This window comes from Lissotriton helveticus, chromosome 12, assembly GCF_964261635.1.
Source record: "Lissotriton helveticus chromosome 12, aLisHel1.1, whole genome shotgun sequence".
NCBI classification, from domain to species: domain Eukaryota; kingdom Metazoa; phylum Chordata; class Amphibia; order Caudata; family Salamandridae; genus Lissotriton; species Lissotriton helveticus.
The window spans coordinates 872,028,449-872,047,639 of NC_136073.1; the positions used below are offsets into that span (position 1 = coordinate 872,028,449).

Consider the following 19,191-nt stretch of genomic DNA (forward strand, 5'->3'; position numbering starts at 1 on the left):
TAACAAGAGCAAAATATAGGATGCCTAGGTAGAAATGAGATTAGTACAGCTGACTGTAGTTGCAAGGAAGGGGTGGCTGGCGGAGTTCTTGGTGGAATTACCGCTGGAATTGCCAGTTGTGGAGGCAGATGTGGGGGAGGTGGAGGTGGACAAGAAGACTCCATTGGAACTTGATGAGGCAGGGTTTAATCTGGAATGATGACCGGAGATGCCCGTTTGGCTGCTGAGTAGGCTCTGGAGTACTTTGAGTCCTATTCAGATGGGATTCTGCAAGCTTTCATGCATGAAATCCTTTCCATGTCTTCATCTGGGAAGTGAGGTCTCAACATCGAACCATTTCTTGACATTGAAACTCTCGATGTGAAAGATACCCTCCTCGTCGTCATATGTGTTATGAATGTCGATCCAGCTCTTGACAGTGAGTAAGTAGGTGCAGTACCTTTTCTCATTGTTGATGTCCTTGACATCGAATGGGGATGTTGTTTCCCACCAGATCTTCTCCTCTTGGATCTTCCTCTGCGGAAGGCTTCAGTGGGTGAGATAGGAGCACTTTTAGAGGGGACCTCTACCATTGTCCCCGGCTCTTCGTCCCTCAGATGTCTCTCCAGCCAGGGAATCATGCCTTCTCCATTGCTCTACTTGACCATGCAGGTAAATCTCTCTCTCTCTCTCAAAGTGCTTCTGGAGAGGGCCCTGTAGTGACAACACATCTTAGGGTCATGGGAGTCTGGCAAATAGAGGACACTGATGCTGTGTAGGTCTGTTTTTGCCATTTGAACCAAAATATGGGCATTTAGTAAAAGATATGGCATTAAGATACATTTCCTGTCATAAAAATATTTTTAAAAAATACACTTTGCCCTGAAGGAGGTTGAGTGAATCAGTTTTGGAAAGAAATAGGTGAAAAGGTATGAGTGAAAAAGGCTTAAAAAAAGAACTCTACTCCAAAATCCTGTCTGTAGGAGCTGGAAAAAAAACTGGGTAAACTGCCACCTGCCGGGGATGATGGGACACTGGAGGACAGGGTGCCCTTGAAGATGCTGTTTTCTATTCTCATTGTTTCAATGCTGCAACCTATACAAGTACATTGTCCTACTGTTTCCTATAGTTTACTGTAAAAGAAGTAAAAAGAGTTTGTAAAGAGCATTTTTAAATGATGACTTTTAGTTATTCTTAGTGACTTTCTAAGGGTTATTTCCTTCCAGATTTTAAAGTAAATGAATGTAGGCAATATAGCCTGTTTTAAGGTTAGAAATTTTACTTTTGTTACATGTACCTCCTGGCCTTTCCGAAGGCGAAGATACTGTAAAAAATGTGACTTTGAAAGGACAGCTTTAGAGTACCCGCACATGAGTGGGACTATTCAGTGCTTGTGATTATCAATGGAGATTCCCTGAAAGAGAACCCTGGTTACCTCTGGGAGTGAGCATGGGATGGGAGATCCATACAACCACCCCATTATATTATCCCAGCCAATTAGAGAACCTTCGGCTCAGAATGCTTCGTCATCCCACACACCACAGTCAGTCATTTAACACCAGGATTTTTGATGCCCAGTTACACAAGTGCATATTAGCTATGCCCATTCCACCATTATAGGTAGATTGCATACATTTAGTAGGCAGAGGCAAGTGAAATAAAATTATACTATGCAAAGGGGGCACAGCATGAAAAAGTTTGACGCCCATTGCCTTAAAAGCGTTGGTGGTTATAAATTCCCTACATTATCAGTTTAGGGCTTAATAAGTGCAAGTAAGGTAAGTTATCCGTTGTGTTACAAGTGCTTTGCCAGTGGTGAATCAAACAGCTATGTGTCACACAATTGTTTTGGTTATGCTCCTATCACAGTTCTTTGCAAGTGTTCAACTAATGCAGACTTGGGTGCTATATACCTATAGTATGTAACAGGCCAGCATAATAACATGTGTTCTCAAAGTTCTGTTTGCCAATACATTTTTGTCATTGTATTGTTGATAAACGTTTAGGCAGTTTTGCTCATAGCCAGTCAGCACCAAAGGCACTCCTGAAATAATGCCCTAAATCTAACCTCTTTGCAAGACTGCTTCATATTTCACATCTATAACTTAAAATTTCACTTCTATAAATTAAATAATCACAGCTTTCTCAATGCTGAATCCATTTGTTTGTGAATCTTTGCAGCTTTCGAAGCCATGCGGTTCTACAACGTGAGTGCGCACAGCCCATTGGCAAGGGAACTCTGTGATGGAATTACATGCAATGAAGTTGAAAGCTCTACTAACCAGTGGACTGGTAAGTTATGAGGGTTGAGGAATAGATGACCCTGCTCATTTTGCACCTCCCCCGAGTTTCCGCTCCAACACCATTTTCCATCATGCCAACATTTGTAATGGTACTGCAAGTCTGGTGTTGCTTAACACCCCTAAACGCAGCACAGCCCTCATACACTGTCACTGTCGTGGCCCCTAAAAAGTGCTTAAGGACAGATGCTCAAGCGTAAGGGTTAAATGCCAAATCATCATGCAGGCACAATAAAAAGCAACATGGTGGTTCATGAGTTTATCTAGATCATCCAATGTAGCGTTAGTAATCGATCGATACACCATGGTGCGCAGAAGCGTATCACTCAAGACAGACCTTTCTGTTTTTCCAATTGTACAGCAGCACAGCATCACCCTATTGCACTACTGGCTGCTCTAAAGGGCAGATGCCCGTATTTATTGGTCCTAAAGCTGTAGTAGTACCATTATGATATTAATAGAATGTCTTTAGGGCACATGTTAATCAATTTAATGCTTCACTGGCAATTGTAATTGTTAGCGGTGCATGGTCTAGCAGCATAATGAATATTGACTGGTGCTACCCCCATTGAATTCCGTATTGGTATTCCGACTCGTATTACAGATTGGTACAGTTACCATTGATTTCAGTGGTACTGCTATGGTGAAATATTACATGATGATGTTGGCTCTGACAAAAGAAATCTATTAACCAAGGAGGTCTTAATGTGTATAATCTGGCAACATGACTGTATTATTTTTTGCATATATGCACTATTTCGTAACACATTTTAACCCCATAGATGTCACGATCTAATTTTACTCTCTTATCAATATTCACTTTAAGTCAAAATTGTGAAATTTGAATATGTATTCAGGAGAATGTATTACTCATGATGGATTATTTTCAAAGTGCTGCATATGTTAAAAAGTTTATGGCATGTATGCCGAAATAAAGTATTTGGATTGGATTGGATATTACATGATGTTCTTTTTACAAGTGGGGTGATACCCTCACAAAGCCAATGGGACTTTCGTATTGATGATGACATCCCCTTATATTATGATATTGTGTCTAGTTTAGGTAGTGGGTATTGTGAGTATACAATTCAGAGCACACTAGAGGTGTAACGTGTTACATGGGTTCACAGGAGGTATTTCAATCTACCTGATTGTACATATGTGTCATTTAATGTGTAGTATTTAGTAGTGTGTGTGTGATAAAAGTACTTTTCCTTTTTAAAAGAAAAAGTATGCTATGCAGAATGATTTATTGAGTGATGTTGTTGCATACTAGCGAGTTGGGGTTACTAGCCCAAACCACCTCCCCTGAGTATGCCTAGGACTGTTCTGGGTTGCTAGCCTGAGAGAGTTAAGTGCTACAATGGGTACTTGGTTCCCAGTAAAAAGACAATTGCGGACTTATTACTTGCGAAAGACTAACGTTCTTCGCAACTAATAACCAGCTTCTTACAGTACTTCGGTAAATATCTATTAGCAGATAAAGACTGGGTTTTAGAAAATTCAAATTTAATCTCAGAAGTTTTTGAAATCACTCAAGAAACTTCAAGCCTGCCATAATTTTGGATGCTTTTAAAGTTACCCTATGCGGTCAAATTCTCGCATAAGATACAACATATACAACTTTAATACAGTCCTTCATTGGCTCAGCAGTAAGTTAAAGCAAAGACTACTTCCAATTACATGTTAGTTGAAGACAAAAGGCAACAGTTTAAGAGGGCAAAGACAGCACACTATTAACTGCTTTAATATGGTGGATATTACCTCTGTAGTTTAGAGGATGTGAATGGTTCATCCACCACACTAAAGCAGAAAAGTCTTCTGGTGCAAGCGCCAGAAGGACTTTCATTAAGAAAAACAAAGCTGTGATACAAGGGCGAAGGTTCCCTCACATTCAGTTATTTTTTTTAAGATCGGTGTGAGGCTCAGCACAGTGACGTCTAATTGATGAAAGTGAAACCAATCCACATTTAATGGCACCGATTGATTTCACTTTGATCTGTGCTTAAAGGGTTTAACTCTGCCATCCAATCACTGATCAAGATGGAAGTGGTACCACTGGAAAGGGGACAGTGTCCTCTTTCCAGCTGTACCTCTACTTAGAAGATACCTGCTTGGGGTCTGACAAAAGACTGTGATCCCCAAGCAGGGTTCCACACCCATTAGGCACCACGGAACGGGGTTTGCTGGGACATTTGTAGAGCGCACAACTCACCCGTGGTGGTCTCAAGGTGCGGGGGGGGGGGAGGGAGGTGCTGCTACTGCTCGAACAGCCAGGTCTTGAGGAGTCTCCTGACGGCCAGCAGGTCCTGGGTCTGTCATAGGCGGATGGGGAGGGTGTTCCAGGTTTTAGCGGCGAGGTGAGAGAATGAGCTACCGCCGGCAGTCGCTCAATGGACGCAGGGGCGAGGGCGAGGTCAGCGGAGGAAAGCTGGCGTTTCAGAGTGTAGAAGGTGAGTCGTTCGTTAAGGTACGCTGGTCCGGGGTCAAGGGTCAGTGTTCACCTCTCTATTAAAAACAATCAGTTTTTCTGCAGACTTGAGGTAGGCAATTGTTGGTTTTACCTACAATATGCCTCCCTCCCCTTCTTGGAGGGCAAAAGCCCACTAGATGCCATAGAAATAGGTTAAAAAAACAAAAAAGGAAAGTGTGGGGGCAGCCTGTGGAAGCATCGGGCTGTGCCCCTACCCTACACCGGGGCTAGTCACATCACTGGAAGATTAAGGGGGCATACCCCATTCGGCCCACCCCAGGGAGGGAAGGAAATACTATTAGACACCAAAGAAAAAGTTAAAAAACAAAAGAAAAGACTGGTTGGAGGCATCTTTACCTGGCACCAGCTGTGTCCCCACTCCAGAAAGGGCCCAACATATTTCTGCATCCTCCTCCCAGGTGGGGTGGGCAAATAGGCAGGGGGTTTTACTCCTAGAGAGCAAAAAGTCAAATAGATGTGGTCTTCCCCATCTGGGAGTGGGGGGGAAAGTGTGTTGCAGGGATTCTGCCCTGTAACAGAACTAAGCTTGAAACCATATAACATCAGTATGTAGGGATTAAGTCACCATACCACCTTGGTGTCTATGAGTCCAACTAGCTATAGTGCCTCACATGCCCTCCTAACCTTACCAGAGAAAAAAGTGAATTGGCACCCCAGAACACAACACTCTCAACTCTCTCAGAGATCGCGGTATCAGTACACACCCTTTCGCTCTCTCACCTGGACTGGGCCACCAAACGATAACCAGGAAACACAAAGAAGAAAACAAGTTACTTACCTGTAACTACAGTTATCCAGTATTGGTATCTTTCATGGATTCACATGCCTGAATCATTCCCCGTCTTCGAGGCGGGAGTCCCACTGTAATAATATATACAATAACAGTGACTTATAAAATTATTTGTAGTAGGCTGAAAAGACTATAAGCCCAAATAGGCCCAAACCCTAGCAGCCTATCTACCTCATTATGTAAAAAGAACTGAAAAGTAGTTCCAACCAATCAGCTGACAGCACCATCCTCTAGAACCTTCCCAACAGAGGCAGTTCTCCTCAGATTTTCTCAGCACAAGTGAGAAGTATGTATCCCTAAAAAAGAACTGCCTTGCCGGGGAGGAGGGTGGGTGCATATGAATCTATGAAAGATACCAATACTGGATAACTGTAGTTACAGGTAAGTAACTTGTTTTCTTATCCAGTATTGGGGTATCTTTCATAGATTCACATGCCTGAATCAGAATAGCAAGCAGTAAAGTAATATCTGTCGTTAGCAGAAGGTGGGAGACAAACCGTAATTGTACCTATCCCCCACACAACCGGAAGGTTATAGAGCACTACAATGTAAGTATACACATATGCAGAAGAACCTTCTTATACTATCGTTAATAATAAAGACAGCATTTGATAAACAGAACATAACAGTAAATCATACATATTTACATAACCTTCATATAATGTAAGAGACCTTAGAAGAGTCTAACCTTAATGAAGAAGATGCTGCAGCACCGCCTCACCAACCGCTGTATCATCCTGTAATGCCGACTGCAAACAGTAGTGCCTTGTATACGTATGGACACTCTTCCAAGTAGCAGCTCGGCAAATGTTCTCCAGCGTGACTCCAGCAAATAAAGTTGTCGACGCCGACATCATTCTGGTGGAATGCGCTCTGACCTTTCTGACTAAAGGCCTATTAACCTTTTCATGACAGAATTGTATCACTGAGGATAACCATCTAGCTATAGTTGCTTTAGTTACAGCTTTTCCTAGCGTGACCTGTCCATAAGCAACAAATAGCTGATTAGATTTTCTTATGTCCTTAGTTTGCTGAAGGTAAAACCTTAGACATCGTTTGACATCAAGAGAGTGGAGGGCCTTTTTTGCCGGTGTGACAGGATCCGGGTAAAAGGTCTTCAACTTTACCGGCTTGTTTAAGTGAAATTGAGACGGCACCTTTGGAATTAATTTCGGATTGGTCCTCAATGTGACGTAATGTAGGAAAGGTTCTGAAATGGTGAAAGCCTGAATTTCACTAACCCTCCGGGCTGAAGTGAGAGCTAGTAAAATAGCCACTTTCCAGGTTAAGAATTTCAGTTCAGCTCTATGGATAGGCTCGAACGGTCTCCTCATTAATTGGGACAAGACAATATTGAGGTCCCATTCAGGAGGCAGAAGTCGAATTGGAGGAAAGGCTTGAAACAATCCTTTCAGAAATTGTTTTATCAGTGAAGATGAACATAGTGAAGACTTGTTCGAACTTCTTCTGAATCTGGATATGGCGGCCAGATGTACCTTAATCGAAGAGAATACCAGGCCCGCCTTGGCTAGAGAAAGTAAGTAAGGTAGAATATCCTCAGGTGGAGCTTGAAGAGGATGAATATTATTTGCTTTGCACCAGCAACAAAAGCGTTTCCATTTGAAACGGTACGTTCTGATAGTACTCTGAGCCCGGGCTTGAGACAGGATTGCTCTACAGTCTTCAGAGATTTGGAGATCTTTAAACTCTAAGAAGTCAGGAGCCATGCGTGCAAGTGCAGCGATTGAGGATCCGGGTCAGAATCTGACCTCCTTCCCTTGACAGCATGGACAGAGTCGGTTTGAGACGAATTGGAGGTTGTTGAGATAACAGGAGCAGTTCTTGGAACCAGTACTGCCTCGGCCAGCGAGGAGCAATGAGGAGAAGAGTGCAATGTTCTCTCTTCATCTTCTGCAGAATCCTTGGTAGTAACGGTATCGGGGGAAAAGCGTATGCATAGATTCCTGACCATCTCATGGACAGGGCATTCCCTCTTGACCCCGTTGTGGAAATCTGCTGGCGTAGAACAGGCATTTGCTGTTTTGTCTTGTCGCAAACAGATCTAGAGTTGGTGTGCCCCAACTTTGAAAGAGTCTGTTTACCTGTTCTTGTTCCAGCTCCCATTCGTGGCAACCTGTGAGGGATCTGCTGAGGTTGTCGGCTAAGGAGTTTTGAACCCCCTTCACATGCTCCGCTCTGAGTGTTATGCCATGCTGTATAATCCATTCCCACATCTCTTGAGCTTCCTGCGATAGGGATAGAGATCTCGTTCCCCCTTGCTTGTTTATGTAAAACATGCTGGTGGTATTGTCGGTACGCACCAGTACTGATGAATTTGTAATTCTCGGAAGGAACGCTTGCAGAGAAAGGAAAATGGCTCTTAATTCGAGACTGTTGATGTGCTTCTGACGATACTGATGAGACCATCGGCCTTGAATCTGGTGGTCCTGAAGATGACCTCCTCATCCCTCCATTGATGCATCTGTAGTCAGAACGAATTCCGGGATAACTTGAAGAAATGTGAGGCCCGGAGACAGATTGCTTTCTTTCGACCACCACTGGAGAGCTTGCCTCATTCTGGGTGTCACCTTTATGCGATCGTCGAAAGATCCTCCTAGTTGTTGCCATTGTTGTTGTAATCCCTCCTGCAGCGGCCTCATCCTGAGTCTTGCAAAGGGAACTAGGTTGATTGCTGAAAAGCACATCCCTAGAAGAGACGCATACGACCGGACAGAAAGTGACTTTTTTGCTGCGATCTGCTTTGCCAGTCTTCGAAGTCTGTCCTGAAGCTCCTGAGACAAGAATGCTTTGCACTTTCGAGTGTCCAGAGAGGCTCCCAGAAAGGTTAATACCTGTAGGGGCTGTAATTGTGACTTTTTCGCATTTAGAGTGAGGCCCAGACTTGAGAACAGACAAAGGGCGCTTTTGACCGCTTGTCTTGTGATCTGTTTCGATGGTCCTTTGAGTAACCACTCGTCGAGGTACGGGAAGACCTGTATTCCCTGGGACCTCAACACTGCAGAAACTGGGGCCACGCATTTTGTAAATATTCTTGGTGCCGACTTTAGCCCGAATGGAAGCACCTTGAATTGAAAGTGGACGCCAGTCACTGTGAATCGGAGGTATTTGCGATGTTTGGGGTGTATAAGGATATGGAAGTAGGCGTCTTCCAAGTCCAGAGAAGCCATAAAATCGCCTTCGTTGAGACAATTGAGCACGTCTGCCAATGTCACCATGCGAAAACTTTGTTTCTTTAAGAATTTGTTGAGCCTGCGCAGATCCAGAATCGGGTGCCACTCTCCCAATTTCTTCTTTATCAGGAAGAAGCGAGAGTAAAAACCTCTTCCCTTCTGCGAGATTGGAACCTTCTCTATCGCATTCATGCGAAACATTTTTAAGGCCTCTTTGAACAGTAAGTGAAGACGAGGGGGAGGGGGACCCTTGGGCGGAGTCATAGGTGGTTTCTTCAGGAATTCCAGAGTGTGCCCTTTTTCCACTAATTCGAGGACCCACCGGTGTGATGTGATGCTCCGCCATTGATGGTAAAATGCAGAGATCTTCGCGCCCACAGGGAGGAAAGGAGGTTGGACTGGCGTCCGGCAACACTCATTGACGCTTGTTTGAATCTCGTCCTTGATTGTTTGCTCTTCGTCTTCCTCCCTGACGAGAGAAATTATTGGAGGTAGACTGACGATATGATGACTGGTAATACGGTTGCTTGTACTGTGATTGGTATTGCCTGTTCTGTTGATTATGGTAACTTCCTCTAGAAGAAAAGCCAAGACCTCTCGCTCCTCTAAAAGAACCTCTTTTGTACTGTAGAGTACCAAGCGATTTTGCGGTATCAGTATCAGTTTTGATGGCAAGCAAGGCGTCATCTATATGCTTACCGAAGAGCGAGTCCCCATCGTAAGCCATATCGAGGATTTTAGTTTGAACCTCAGGTCTGAAGGAGGTTGCTCTAAGCCAGCCTTGGCGTCTGAGCACCGCAGCCCCCGCTAACTGGCAGAAATTAGTATTCGCAATGTCCAGGGCACAATCTATTATCTCTGAAGCTGCTCTTTCTCCTTCAAGCAGTATCTTCCGTGCCTCTTGTTGACGGTCCTCCGGTATCAACTCCAGGAATTCCGACAGCTCTGACCACATCTGTCGGTCATAGCGGGCAAGAATCGCAAGAGAATTTACTGCCTTGATAGAGGATGCAGCGTTGATGGAAAACTTCTTGCCTATTAGGTCCAATCTTCTGCCTTCTTTATCCGGCGGTGTTGAGATTGGAGTGGACGGATTGTTGGACCTCTGTTGAGCGGCCTGAGATATGACAGAGTCCGGACGTGGATGACCCACCAAACAGGATGGAGTGTCTGGTGGTGCTCTGTACTTTTTCTCTATACGAGGAAGGACTGCAGGGATAGAAGCGGGTGTCTTCATAATCTTTAATCCTTCCTGCCAAATAAAGTCTATAATGGGTATGGCCCTTGTGAACCTCCGATACCCCTCTTTAAAATCATGTAAAAAACAGTCCGACTGCTCAATGGTAACTGGCAGTTCAAACCTTGTAGCAGCCCTTTGCATGATATTATGAAAGCCTCCAATGTCCTCCGGTGGGGAATCAGAGGGCGGTGGCAAAGGAGGTGACGGCATGGGTATCACGTAATCATCCCATGGATCCGTGGGCGTGTTGTCCTGAGGCAGCTCACCTTCCTCTCTTCCATCTTCATTCGAAGAGGAAGTATCCTGATCTCCTTGTGGCGCGGGTTCCTCAGTGCGTCTTGGTGACATTGGAGGTTGCGGTGGAGGAGGTGCAGGTACATCCGCTGGTACCGGAGGTACACTTTGCGTGGATGGTGCCGGTGGGAACCTCTGGCAAAAGTCTGCCAACATGGCTTGCAAATCCTGTATCAAAGTAGGAGGGAGATGACTTGTCTCCTCCGTACGTGGAGGTTTGTATGGTTATCTATAGAAGGGTGTAGACAACTCCTCTTGGTAGAAATGCTCTTGCATATCCTCTTCGTCGTCCTCATCCTGGCATTTCATGTGCAATTCTGATGGATGGCGTGCAATCCCAAAGGGACCTTCATTATCTCCGTCATCCTCTTCAGAATCCTCTTCCTCCACATAAGACTTTAAGATCTGCGATGGCAACAGTGGGGAAATATTAGAGTAGTCCTGCCTATGATAGGTTTTCAGCTGAAAATGTGTATAGGCCACAGGTGAGACATGAGACCCCTGAGGTGGAATAGTCCAAGGTCTTGTTGGTGGAGTTTTGGTGATGGCCGAACTCCTTGAAGATTTAGGCGTCTTAACCAGCTGTGCTGATGGCGCTGGCTTAATGGTGGAAGCGCCGTCGACGAGCTCGTCGTCGATGGGATCATCGATGGGGTCGTCGTTGATGGTGGTACTGTGGATGGACTCTTCGTCGACGGGGTCGTCGTCGACGGGACCGTCGTCGATGGTGTCTCCGTCGACGGGGCCGTCGTCGACGGGGCCTTCGTCGACGGGCTCGTCGTCGGCGGGTTCTTCGTCGACGGGTTCTTGGTCGTCGACAGGCTCTTCGTCGACGTTGATTTCGACATCGACGGGACTTTTATCGTCAATGACTTCGTCAACGAAGGTATCGTCGTCGATGCAATGGTCGTCGACGATGATTTTTCGCCCTTTGAAGATTTCTTAGAGGAAATCTTAGCTGAAACAATAGATGAGGTAATGGCAGAAGTAGATACCGTCACAGAAGAGCTTGAAATGGCAGAAGTCACAAAGACTGTGTGAGAAGACACCAGAGAGACAGTCTTAGTCTGGGCTGTACTCACAGTTGTTGATGATGATGATCCTGGAGAAGTTGGGGATTCCATTGTAGGAGAGGATAACCTCCTTGAGGGTTCAGACACTCCATGAGAGGATTTGTGATGTTTTTTCCTTTCAGGAGAAGAGCTATCCCTTGATCAGGCTCTCTTGCTGGATGTTGAAGCCTTGTCCTCATTATCTGTGGAAGATGATTTGGGCCAAAGTAGAACCCTTGCCTCCCTGTCCCTGATAGTTTTGGCAGGGAAGGTGCGGCAAATCCTACAATCCTTCACAATGTGAGAGGGATGTAGGCAGTAGATGCAGTCCTTGTGCTGATCATCTACATGGACCCTCTTCTTATCACAGGTCCTGCAGGCCTTGAAAAGAGCTTTCTTCTCAGACATTCTGAAGAAAAAAGGTTGAAAACTGAGTAGGCACTCAGGGAGACTCCCTTCCACACGACGTGCGGTGAAAGTCTGAGGAGAACTGCCTTTTCAGCCTACTGTTATGTTATGTTATGTTATGTTATTTATTCTTTTATATAGCGCACGGCTACTCAAAAAGAGTGTCCCGGCGCTTTTATTGGAGAAGGAAGGCTGCCACATAATAACATAACACTGAATAAAAGAAAAAAACAGAAGTACAAAACAAGTGCAAACAGAAAACCGGCTACTGAGTGAACAACCAGGTTTTCAAACCTTTTCTAAAAGCAAAAAGACTAGAAGCTCCCCGGAGGGCGAGCGGCAAAGAATTCCACAACTGTGGTGCCAGCAAACCAAAGGAGCGGCCTCCCAGGCGCGCTCTCTGCACACGCGGGACGACCGCCAAAAACAGAGATTCTGACCTCAAGGACCTAGTCGGTTGATAAAAGACCAGTCTCTTTTGAAGGTATTTAGCTCCCACCAAGTGGAGAGCTTTGTAGGCCAGAGTCAGAGCCTTGAAGGCAATCCGTTTCCGGATGGGAAGCCAGTGCAGAGTTATCAGCAGGCCAGATGCACTGGCCCGCCTGTTTAATCCAAAGATTGCTCTCGCGGCAGCGTTTTGCACCACTTGAAGCCGCTGCAGCAAGTACTCTGGAAGGCCCAGGTAAAGAATGTTGGAGTAATCCAACCTGGACCCAATCAGAGCCTGCACTGTCACTTTCCTGTGCTCCTCGGACAACAGGGGAAGGAACCTCCGCAGCATCCTGAGGATGCCGAAGCAAGTGCCCGCCACCCCAAGGATCTGGGATTTCAATGTTAATCCTTTGTCCATCTTGACCCCCAGATTTTTCGCGACATGGGAAGAGCAGGATGGAGGAAACATGTTAATCGGCCACCAGGCCTGCCAGTCTGGCTCTGTGTCACACCCGAAGAAGAGTACCTCGGACTTATCGGAATTGCACTTGAGGCTGTTCAGATGGAACCAATGAAAAACAGCCCCAAGGCAATCCCGGATACTCTCCTCCTCAAAGTCTCCTCCCCTCTGACAAGAGAAGAGGAGCTGGGTGTCATCAGCGTAAGACACGATCCGGGCGCCATACGACTCCGCCAACGCCGCCAATGGGGTCATAAAGATGTTGAAAAGGGTTGGGCTCAAAATAGAGCCCTGTGGAACCCCGACTCCCAGAGGCGGCATCACGGCGGAGTCTGGCGGCGCCCAGACCGTTTGCCGGCGGCCGGCTAGGAAGGAAGAAAACCAATCGAGCACCGTCCCCCGTAGACCTATCTCAAAAAGCCTTGCGAGAAGGCCATCATGGGGGACGGTGTCGAATGCCGCCGACAAGTCCAGCATCACCAGCATGACTTTGCCCCCTGAGTCCAGAACACCTTTAATGGTTTCTGAGACCTCAAGGAGCGCAGTCTCTGTGCTTAGATGGGGACGAAAACCAGACTGCCTACTACAAATAATTTTATAAGGCACTGCTATTGTATATATTATTACCGTGGGGCTCCCGCCTCGAGGACGGGGAATGATTCAGACATGTGAATCTATGAAAGATACCCCAATACTGGATAAAGTTAAGAATATTTATTCAAACTATCGTGCTCTGAAATGCAGCATATCTGCCACAATTACAAAACAAATCCACAGTAAAAATACTGTTAGCATGGTTAATAATCCATATACCATAAATAACACTGTCATTTTATAGTACTGAGTGACCTAAACCCCTCACTCCCACTACTAAAGCTAAATGATTATATATATAAAAGATCTCTGGGATTGCTGGCAGATCCCGTACCTTAGCATACACAGATGGACCCTCTACATCTCTGCAGACACAGTGCTCTTGTCTCAGAACTCTCGTTCCATGTGTGTCTTTTTGGCTCATGTGCTCATCTATATGTCAAGATGTGTGCACATAAACAACAACTGCATTCTTGTGTTATAATTAGGTGCTAGTGCCTGGTCAGAAAGAATACCAAGGGACATTATTGTTTGTTTGTGGTTTTCAGACTAAATTCCAGGAAAAGAATAGAACACGAAAACATATGCAGGTTCCATGTGAAAGTACAATGTGGTACAAAAGCAAGTGTGTTTATATGGTAAGGTGTGCAAAAGAAAAAAGAGGCCTACAATGTGTACAGTTAGGCTAACATAGGGAAAACTAAAATGGGCAATGCGGAAAACACATGACAGGTGTAACTTCCTGTAAACAACAGGTATTAATATTATTATTTGTTTTAAGAAAAAAAGAAATATTTGGGTAAGTGGGGGCGGATTGCCCAGGATTTAGGTCTATTCCCTGCCCATAAAATCCCAACAGTCATTTTGCCTCCCTGGAGCCTAGAGCATGCCCAGGGCCAGCGAGGGGGAATATGGATTTCTCTGGGTGTAGTTTTGAAATCTTGGCCAACTAAGAGGGGGTATTTCTTATTTCTTTTCACCAGCCGCGGTCGGTAGGGGAGTACCTGCCGGGGCGGTGATGTGGGGAGGCGGAGGGGCAGGGTGGGGGTTAGTAATGTATGGATAATGGAGGTTTGCAGGTAAGTAAACATTTAAATAAATCAAACGAATTTCGTTGCTCGCACTGCATTCCCAAATGCAATGCAGTGCGCGCAAAACAAAATTTGTTTGATTTATTTAAATGTTTACCTACCTGCAAACCTCCATTATCCATACATTACTAACCCCCACCCTGCCCCTCCCCCTCTCCACATCACCGCCCCGGCAGGTACTCCCCTACCGACCACGGCTGCTTTTCACGTGCCAACGGCCAGTGGCTGACTATTTATTTCTAGGTAAGCTGGCAACCAAAGAACCCTATGAGCCCATGGTAATGTGGCTTGCATGGTTCCCACTGGGTTTTCTTTTCCCAAATGCCCTGCAAAGCTCAAATTATGGCTAAAATCATGCATTTTTAAACATTTCTGTGAGGTGAAGTTTCTGAATCTGTAGGGATCCACAAAATCCCAACAATCCAACGTTCCCCCACTTCTCCCGAAAACTGCAACCCACTTGTGAGACTGAGCCTATCGCCTTCGACACAAACTGACCCAACCAGGAATCAAGCGAAGACCTCATTAACTACACATGGTCAAAGTTTTCATCACAACCACAGCTTGATAAGAAAAGGTAGTCATCCCGCCACCGCTCCTCCCCTCCCCCACCGGACTATTCTTGGAGTCTAGTTTTCAGAAATGTCTCGGTTTGGTAGGTATCCCTAGTTGGTGGGCGAGTTTGGGCCCAAATTCCACAGCTATCCATATTACAAAAGGATAAATTTTTCCTGGCAAATATGTGATGTCTGCATGTTAATTGTGGGTCTTTCGAGCGATAGGCCCATGTAGGGGTTGTATGGTATTTCTCTCTGTCTTGGTGGAGGACGCTCCGCTGCCAAGATGACATTAAACACTTCGGGAGGCAGGTCGAAAGCGGTCAATTGCCTCCGCTTAATCTTCATGCATGAATGCAGAGCTTTGATAGGTTCAGGTGGTGGTGAACCCTCTGCGGTTGCTGTGATAGAAGATCCTCCCAAAGGGGCATGATCGGAGGACTGATGGCCATGTTCAACAGCTCGGGAAACCAAACTCTCCGAGCCCCGACCGGAGCCACAAGGATCTTGATCTTCTTGAGAATTCTGGGCAGGAGTGGTATGGGCAGAACGCTGTACAGGAGGCCTTAGCTCCACTTGAGACAAAAACCACTTCAGAGCGAGAGGCACCTTGGAAACTCCAGTGTGCAAAACCGCTCACTTGTGCCTTCTCGGCTCTGGCGAGAAGATCTAAGATCTAACCAAGGCTCTTATCACTGCTTAAAGAGACCTTGGCCCACCTCTGAATGGAGATGTAATTTGTGATCCGCTAGGCATCTGAGGCTGCGTTTGCCTGCCTGGAGTTCAGAGAGCCTGCCAGGTGTTGAACTATAAGAGTATGCCTTGATGTTCCAGCCATGTCTAGAGGCGCAGGGCCTCTTGATAAAGGGTCAAAAACCCCACCCCGTCCTGCTTGTTGCAGTTTTACATGGCGCTGTTGTTCATAAACAGCTGCACTAGCCTTCCCTTGATGCTGTGGCTGCTGCTGAGATGGTCTGTAGGAACGAAAGGAAGATCTGCCAAATCCTCTGAAGCGCCTTCCAGTAGTACCCCTGGACTGAAGGCCCAAAGATTTCGCAGTGGCCCTACTGTCTTTAAAACGTTCCAAGGCAGCATCAGCCTTCTTGCCAAACAATCCTGAGCCATGAAAAGGCAAGTCCATCAAAACAGACTGAACATCTGTAGAGAACTCCGATGTTTTAAGCCATGCGGCTCTCCTAGTGGCCACGGAAGAGCCCATGACCATCGCCACCGAATCAGCAGTGTCCAGCCCACTCTGAATCACCTGCCTCGCAGCAGCCTGAGTGTCCGATATCACCTCCTGAAAATCCTTTCTATCCTCCTCAGGGATTTTCGGAACCAACTGCTTAACAGAATCCATCAAGGCATGGACATACCGCCCCATCAGACAAGTTGCGTTGGTTGACTTTAACGCCATTCTGGCTGAGGAGAAGACCTTCTTGGCAGCCTGATCCTGCTTTCTGGACTCCTTCTCCCCAGGAACCTGCGGAAAAGCACCAGCAGACTTCTTCGAGCAGGCAGCCTGCACAACCAAACTCTCAGGCAGGGGGATGCGTTGACAAAAAATCAGGGTCACCAGGCGCAACCCTGTACCTCCTCGCCACTGCCCTAGAAAACGCAGGAGTAGACAAAGGCTTCTTCCAAACCTCATAGATGGGTTCAGCTAATGCATCATTAAAGGGCAGCATTGGCTCAATAGAAGAGGAGGGTGAGTGAAGAACTTCAGTTAGAAGATTTGACTTATACTCAGCAGTGGGCAGAGTAATGTTCAACAAATTTGCCTCCTTTTTGATAACAGTGTAATAAGGCACCACATCCCTTGAAGGCACATTTGACACTGAAGCCAAATCCCACTCAGGAGACAGTTCAAGCCCACTGGCCTCTCCCAGGCCCTCAAAAGGATCTTCAGACTCCTGCAACTCTCCTTCCTCCATATCAGCATACCGATATTGTTCTTCCTCCAGAAGTCTCTGGGCTTCTCTCCGTGACCTTTCCTTCACAATAGAAGTCGAAGGATCCGGAACCGACTCCGACGGGGCAGGGGCCGGCGTCGAACCCGAAGTCGGATGAGGTCGTTTCACACGAGGTCGAACAGAATCCTGCCTCAGAGTCGTAGGCACCGTCGTCGATGGAACCGGCGTCGACGGAGTCGGCGTCGTACGCTTTGGCGTCGACGACACAGGCGGTGTCGGAAAATGCCAATGCGGTGGTAGAGCCGGCATAAAAGGCATGAAGGGCGCAGGAGCATAAGCTTGGGGAACACCCAAGTTAAAAGACATAGGATCCGAGGGACCAACAGGTGCACCAGACGGGTACATCGCCCTGGAATAAACACCAAACATGGCGTTCAGGAATTGGGATGGATCCTGACCTGGAGCCGGAAAATCTGGATTCGGTCCTCCGGGCTGCTCCCGAGGAGGCGGAGTCGACACGAAGTCAACCTCTTCCCCGAGCCCCGGAACCGGGGTCGACGAACCCGCAGGTACCGGAACCTCGGCCTCACCAACCACCTGCACCTCACTTTCATCCTCCTGACCAGAAGGATTGGACGGATCTGGAGAAGGGATAGCCATCTGCTTCGGCGACTCTGGCGAATTCGGATGCGAAGCTTCACCAACAGAGTCCTGAGCCTCCGACGCCGAAACCTCCGCTTCTTTATTAAGAAGTTTGACCTGCGACTTCGGCCTCGAACCAGAGTCCTTCCCTGAGTGATGACGTGACTCATGGCTCCTCTTCTTATGCTTTTTCCTTGAGGATCTTGAAGCATGAGCTGAAGACGACTCCGAGCGCGACTTCGATCGAGACCTCGACCTCGATCGAGACTTCGAAGTCTTTTTAACCTTCTTACTCTTCAGCCTTGCCACGAGGAGTTTCGTCTCCCTTTCCCGCAGGGCCTTTGGGGTCATCTTCTTACAACAAGGGCAATCCTCTACGTCATGGTCGGAACTCAGGCACCAGACGCAGCACTCATGCGGGTCAGTAACAGACATTGTCTTGCCACATTCTCCGCAAGCCTTAAAGCCAGTCTTCTTCGACGACATCGCGAAGAAAACAGAAACAGCAAGAATAGAATAAGAGTAACAAAGTTACCAGGAAGCTACAGTACGATCCCAGAAAACCGTTAGCGTCAACGACGCGGAAAAAAGGGAACTGATGTCATCACGCCGGCGTGGGCCTATTATAGGCATCGGTGACGTCAGCGGAGTCGCGAGCGATGCCGTGCCTCTATGACGTCCAAGTCCACGTCGGCGCGAAGCTACGAAAAGAATTTCCGAATGTTGCTGGCGCAAGGGGATATTCACAAGGTGAGGAATCCACACGGCAGATGTATCTATCAGAAAGATGTTTTAAAAGGATGGTCCTTAGTGGTAACCTGAAACTCGATCAGATGGTGATCACTCCAAGCTATAGGTCTAGGCAAACTGACCTTGACCGCACTCAAGTTGGTAAACAATGGGTCCAGAATATGGCCACACTCATGCGTGGGATGGAGGATCAACTGCGGGAGCTGAAGAGCCTCTAGGTCTGCCAGAATGCCACAAATCGCTGGAGTATCAGGGGCATCAAAATGAAGATTTAAATCCCCAATGATGCTAAAGTTGGCTGAGGCTACAGCAAGGGAACTGACAAGTTCAGGAAGTGCTTTCCTAAATAGTACATCACTGCCTGGCGGTCTATATATCAACAGTCCAGATAGGGTGAAATGATGGTTGATTGTAATAGCAAAAAACGCACATTCACAACCAGCTATGTCCATAGGTTTCCAAATACAGGGATAGCAGGACTTAATAGCCATGGCAATACCTCCACCTCTGGAGTTGCGATTAAGCGTAAAAATAGCATATTCCGAAGGAAGTGCTAGATTAGGTATGGCCGTGGCCTCGTCCTGTAGCCAAGTTTCAGTCATACAAAATATATCAGGAGATTCCAGAGATAACAAGTCATGGATATCCTGGTAATGTTTGGGCAAGGACCTGACATTAAGATGCCAGATTTTTAAATGAGAAGTATGTATAACGGGAGTGGCAGACAGGGAATCCACTAAGCAATGAGGCGTCATATAAGCTAAAATAGGGGTAGGGGAAGGAAATAAGAACTTACCGCAAGAACAAACATAAGGGCCACAAAGTAGATATTAAGGAGCGTGCGTACAAGAAGTAGTCAAATTCCGAATCCTAAGAAGATCCTTCCTGGAATACTTGAAATCCATCTAATTAAATGCACAGAGTCCAGCCACGCCTAACGCCTCCTAAGCGCTGACGAGCACAGACGGGCAAGACTCTGGCACGACTCAGGCGCAGGGAGGGCG

General features: G+C 46.6%; 1 protein-coding gene across 2 annotated transcripts in view; it reads left to right on the forward strand.

Moving 5' to 3' along the window:
* Nucleotides 1-19,191, forward strand: part of CPAMD8 (C3 and PZP like alpha-2-macroglobulin domain containing 8) — a 1,183,022-nt gene that overhangs the window by 866,850 nt on the left and 296,981 nt on the right. For both annotated transcript variants that reach the window (XM_078671323.1, XM_078671324.1), the window contains exon 39: nucleotides 2,161-2,271. In XM_078671323.1, coding sequence (XP_078527449.1) covers nucleotides 2,161-2,271 — 111 coding nt within the window. The remainder of the gene's footprint in view (nucleotides 1-2,160; nucleotides 2,272-19,191) is intronic.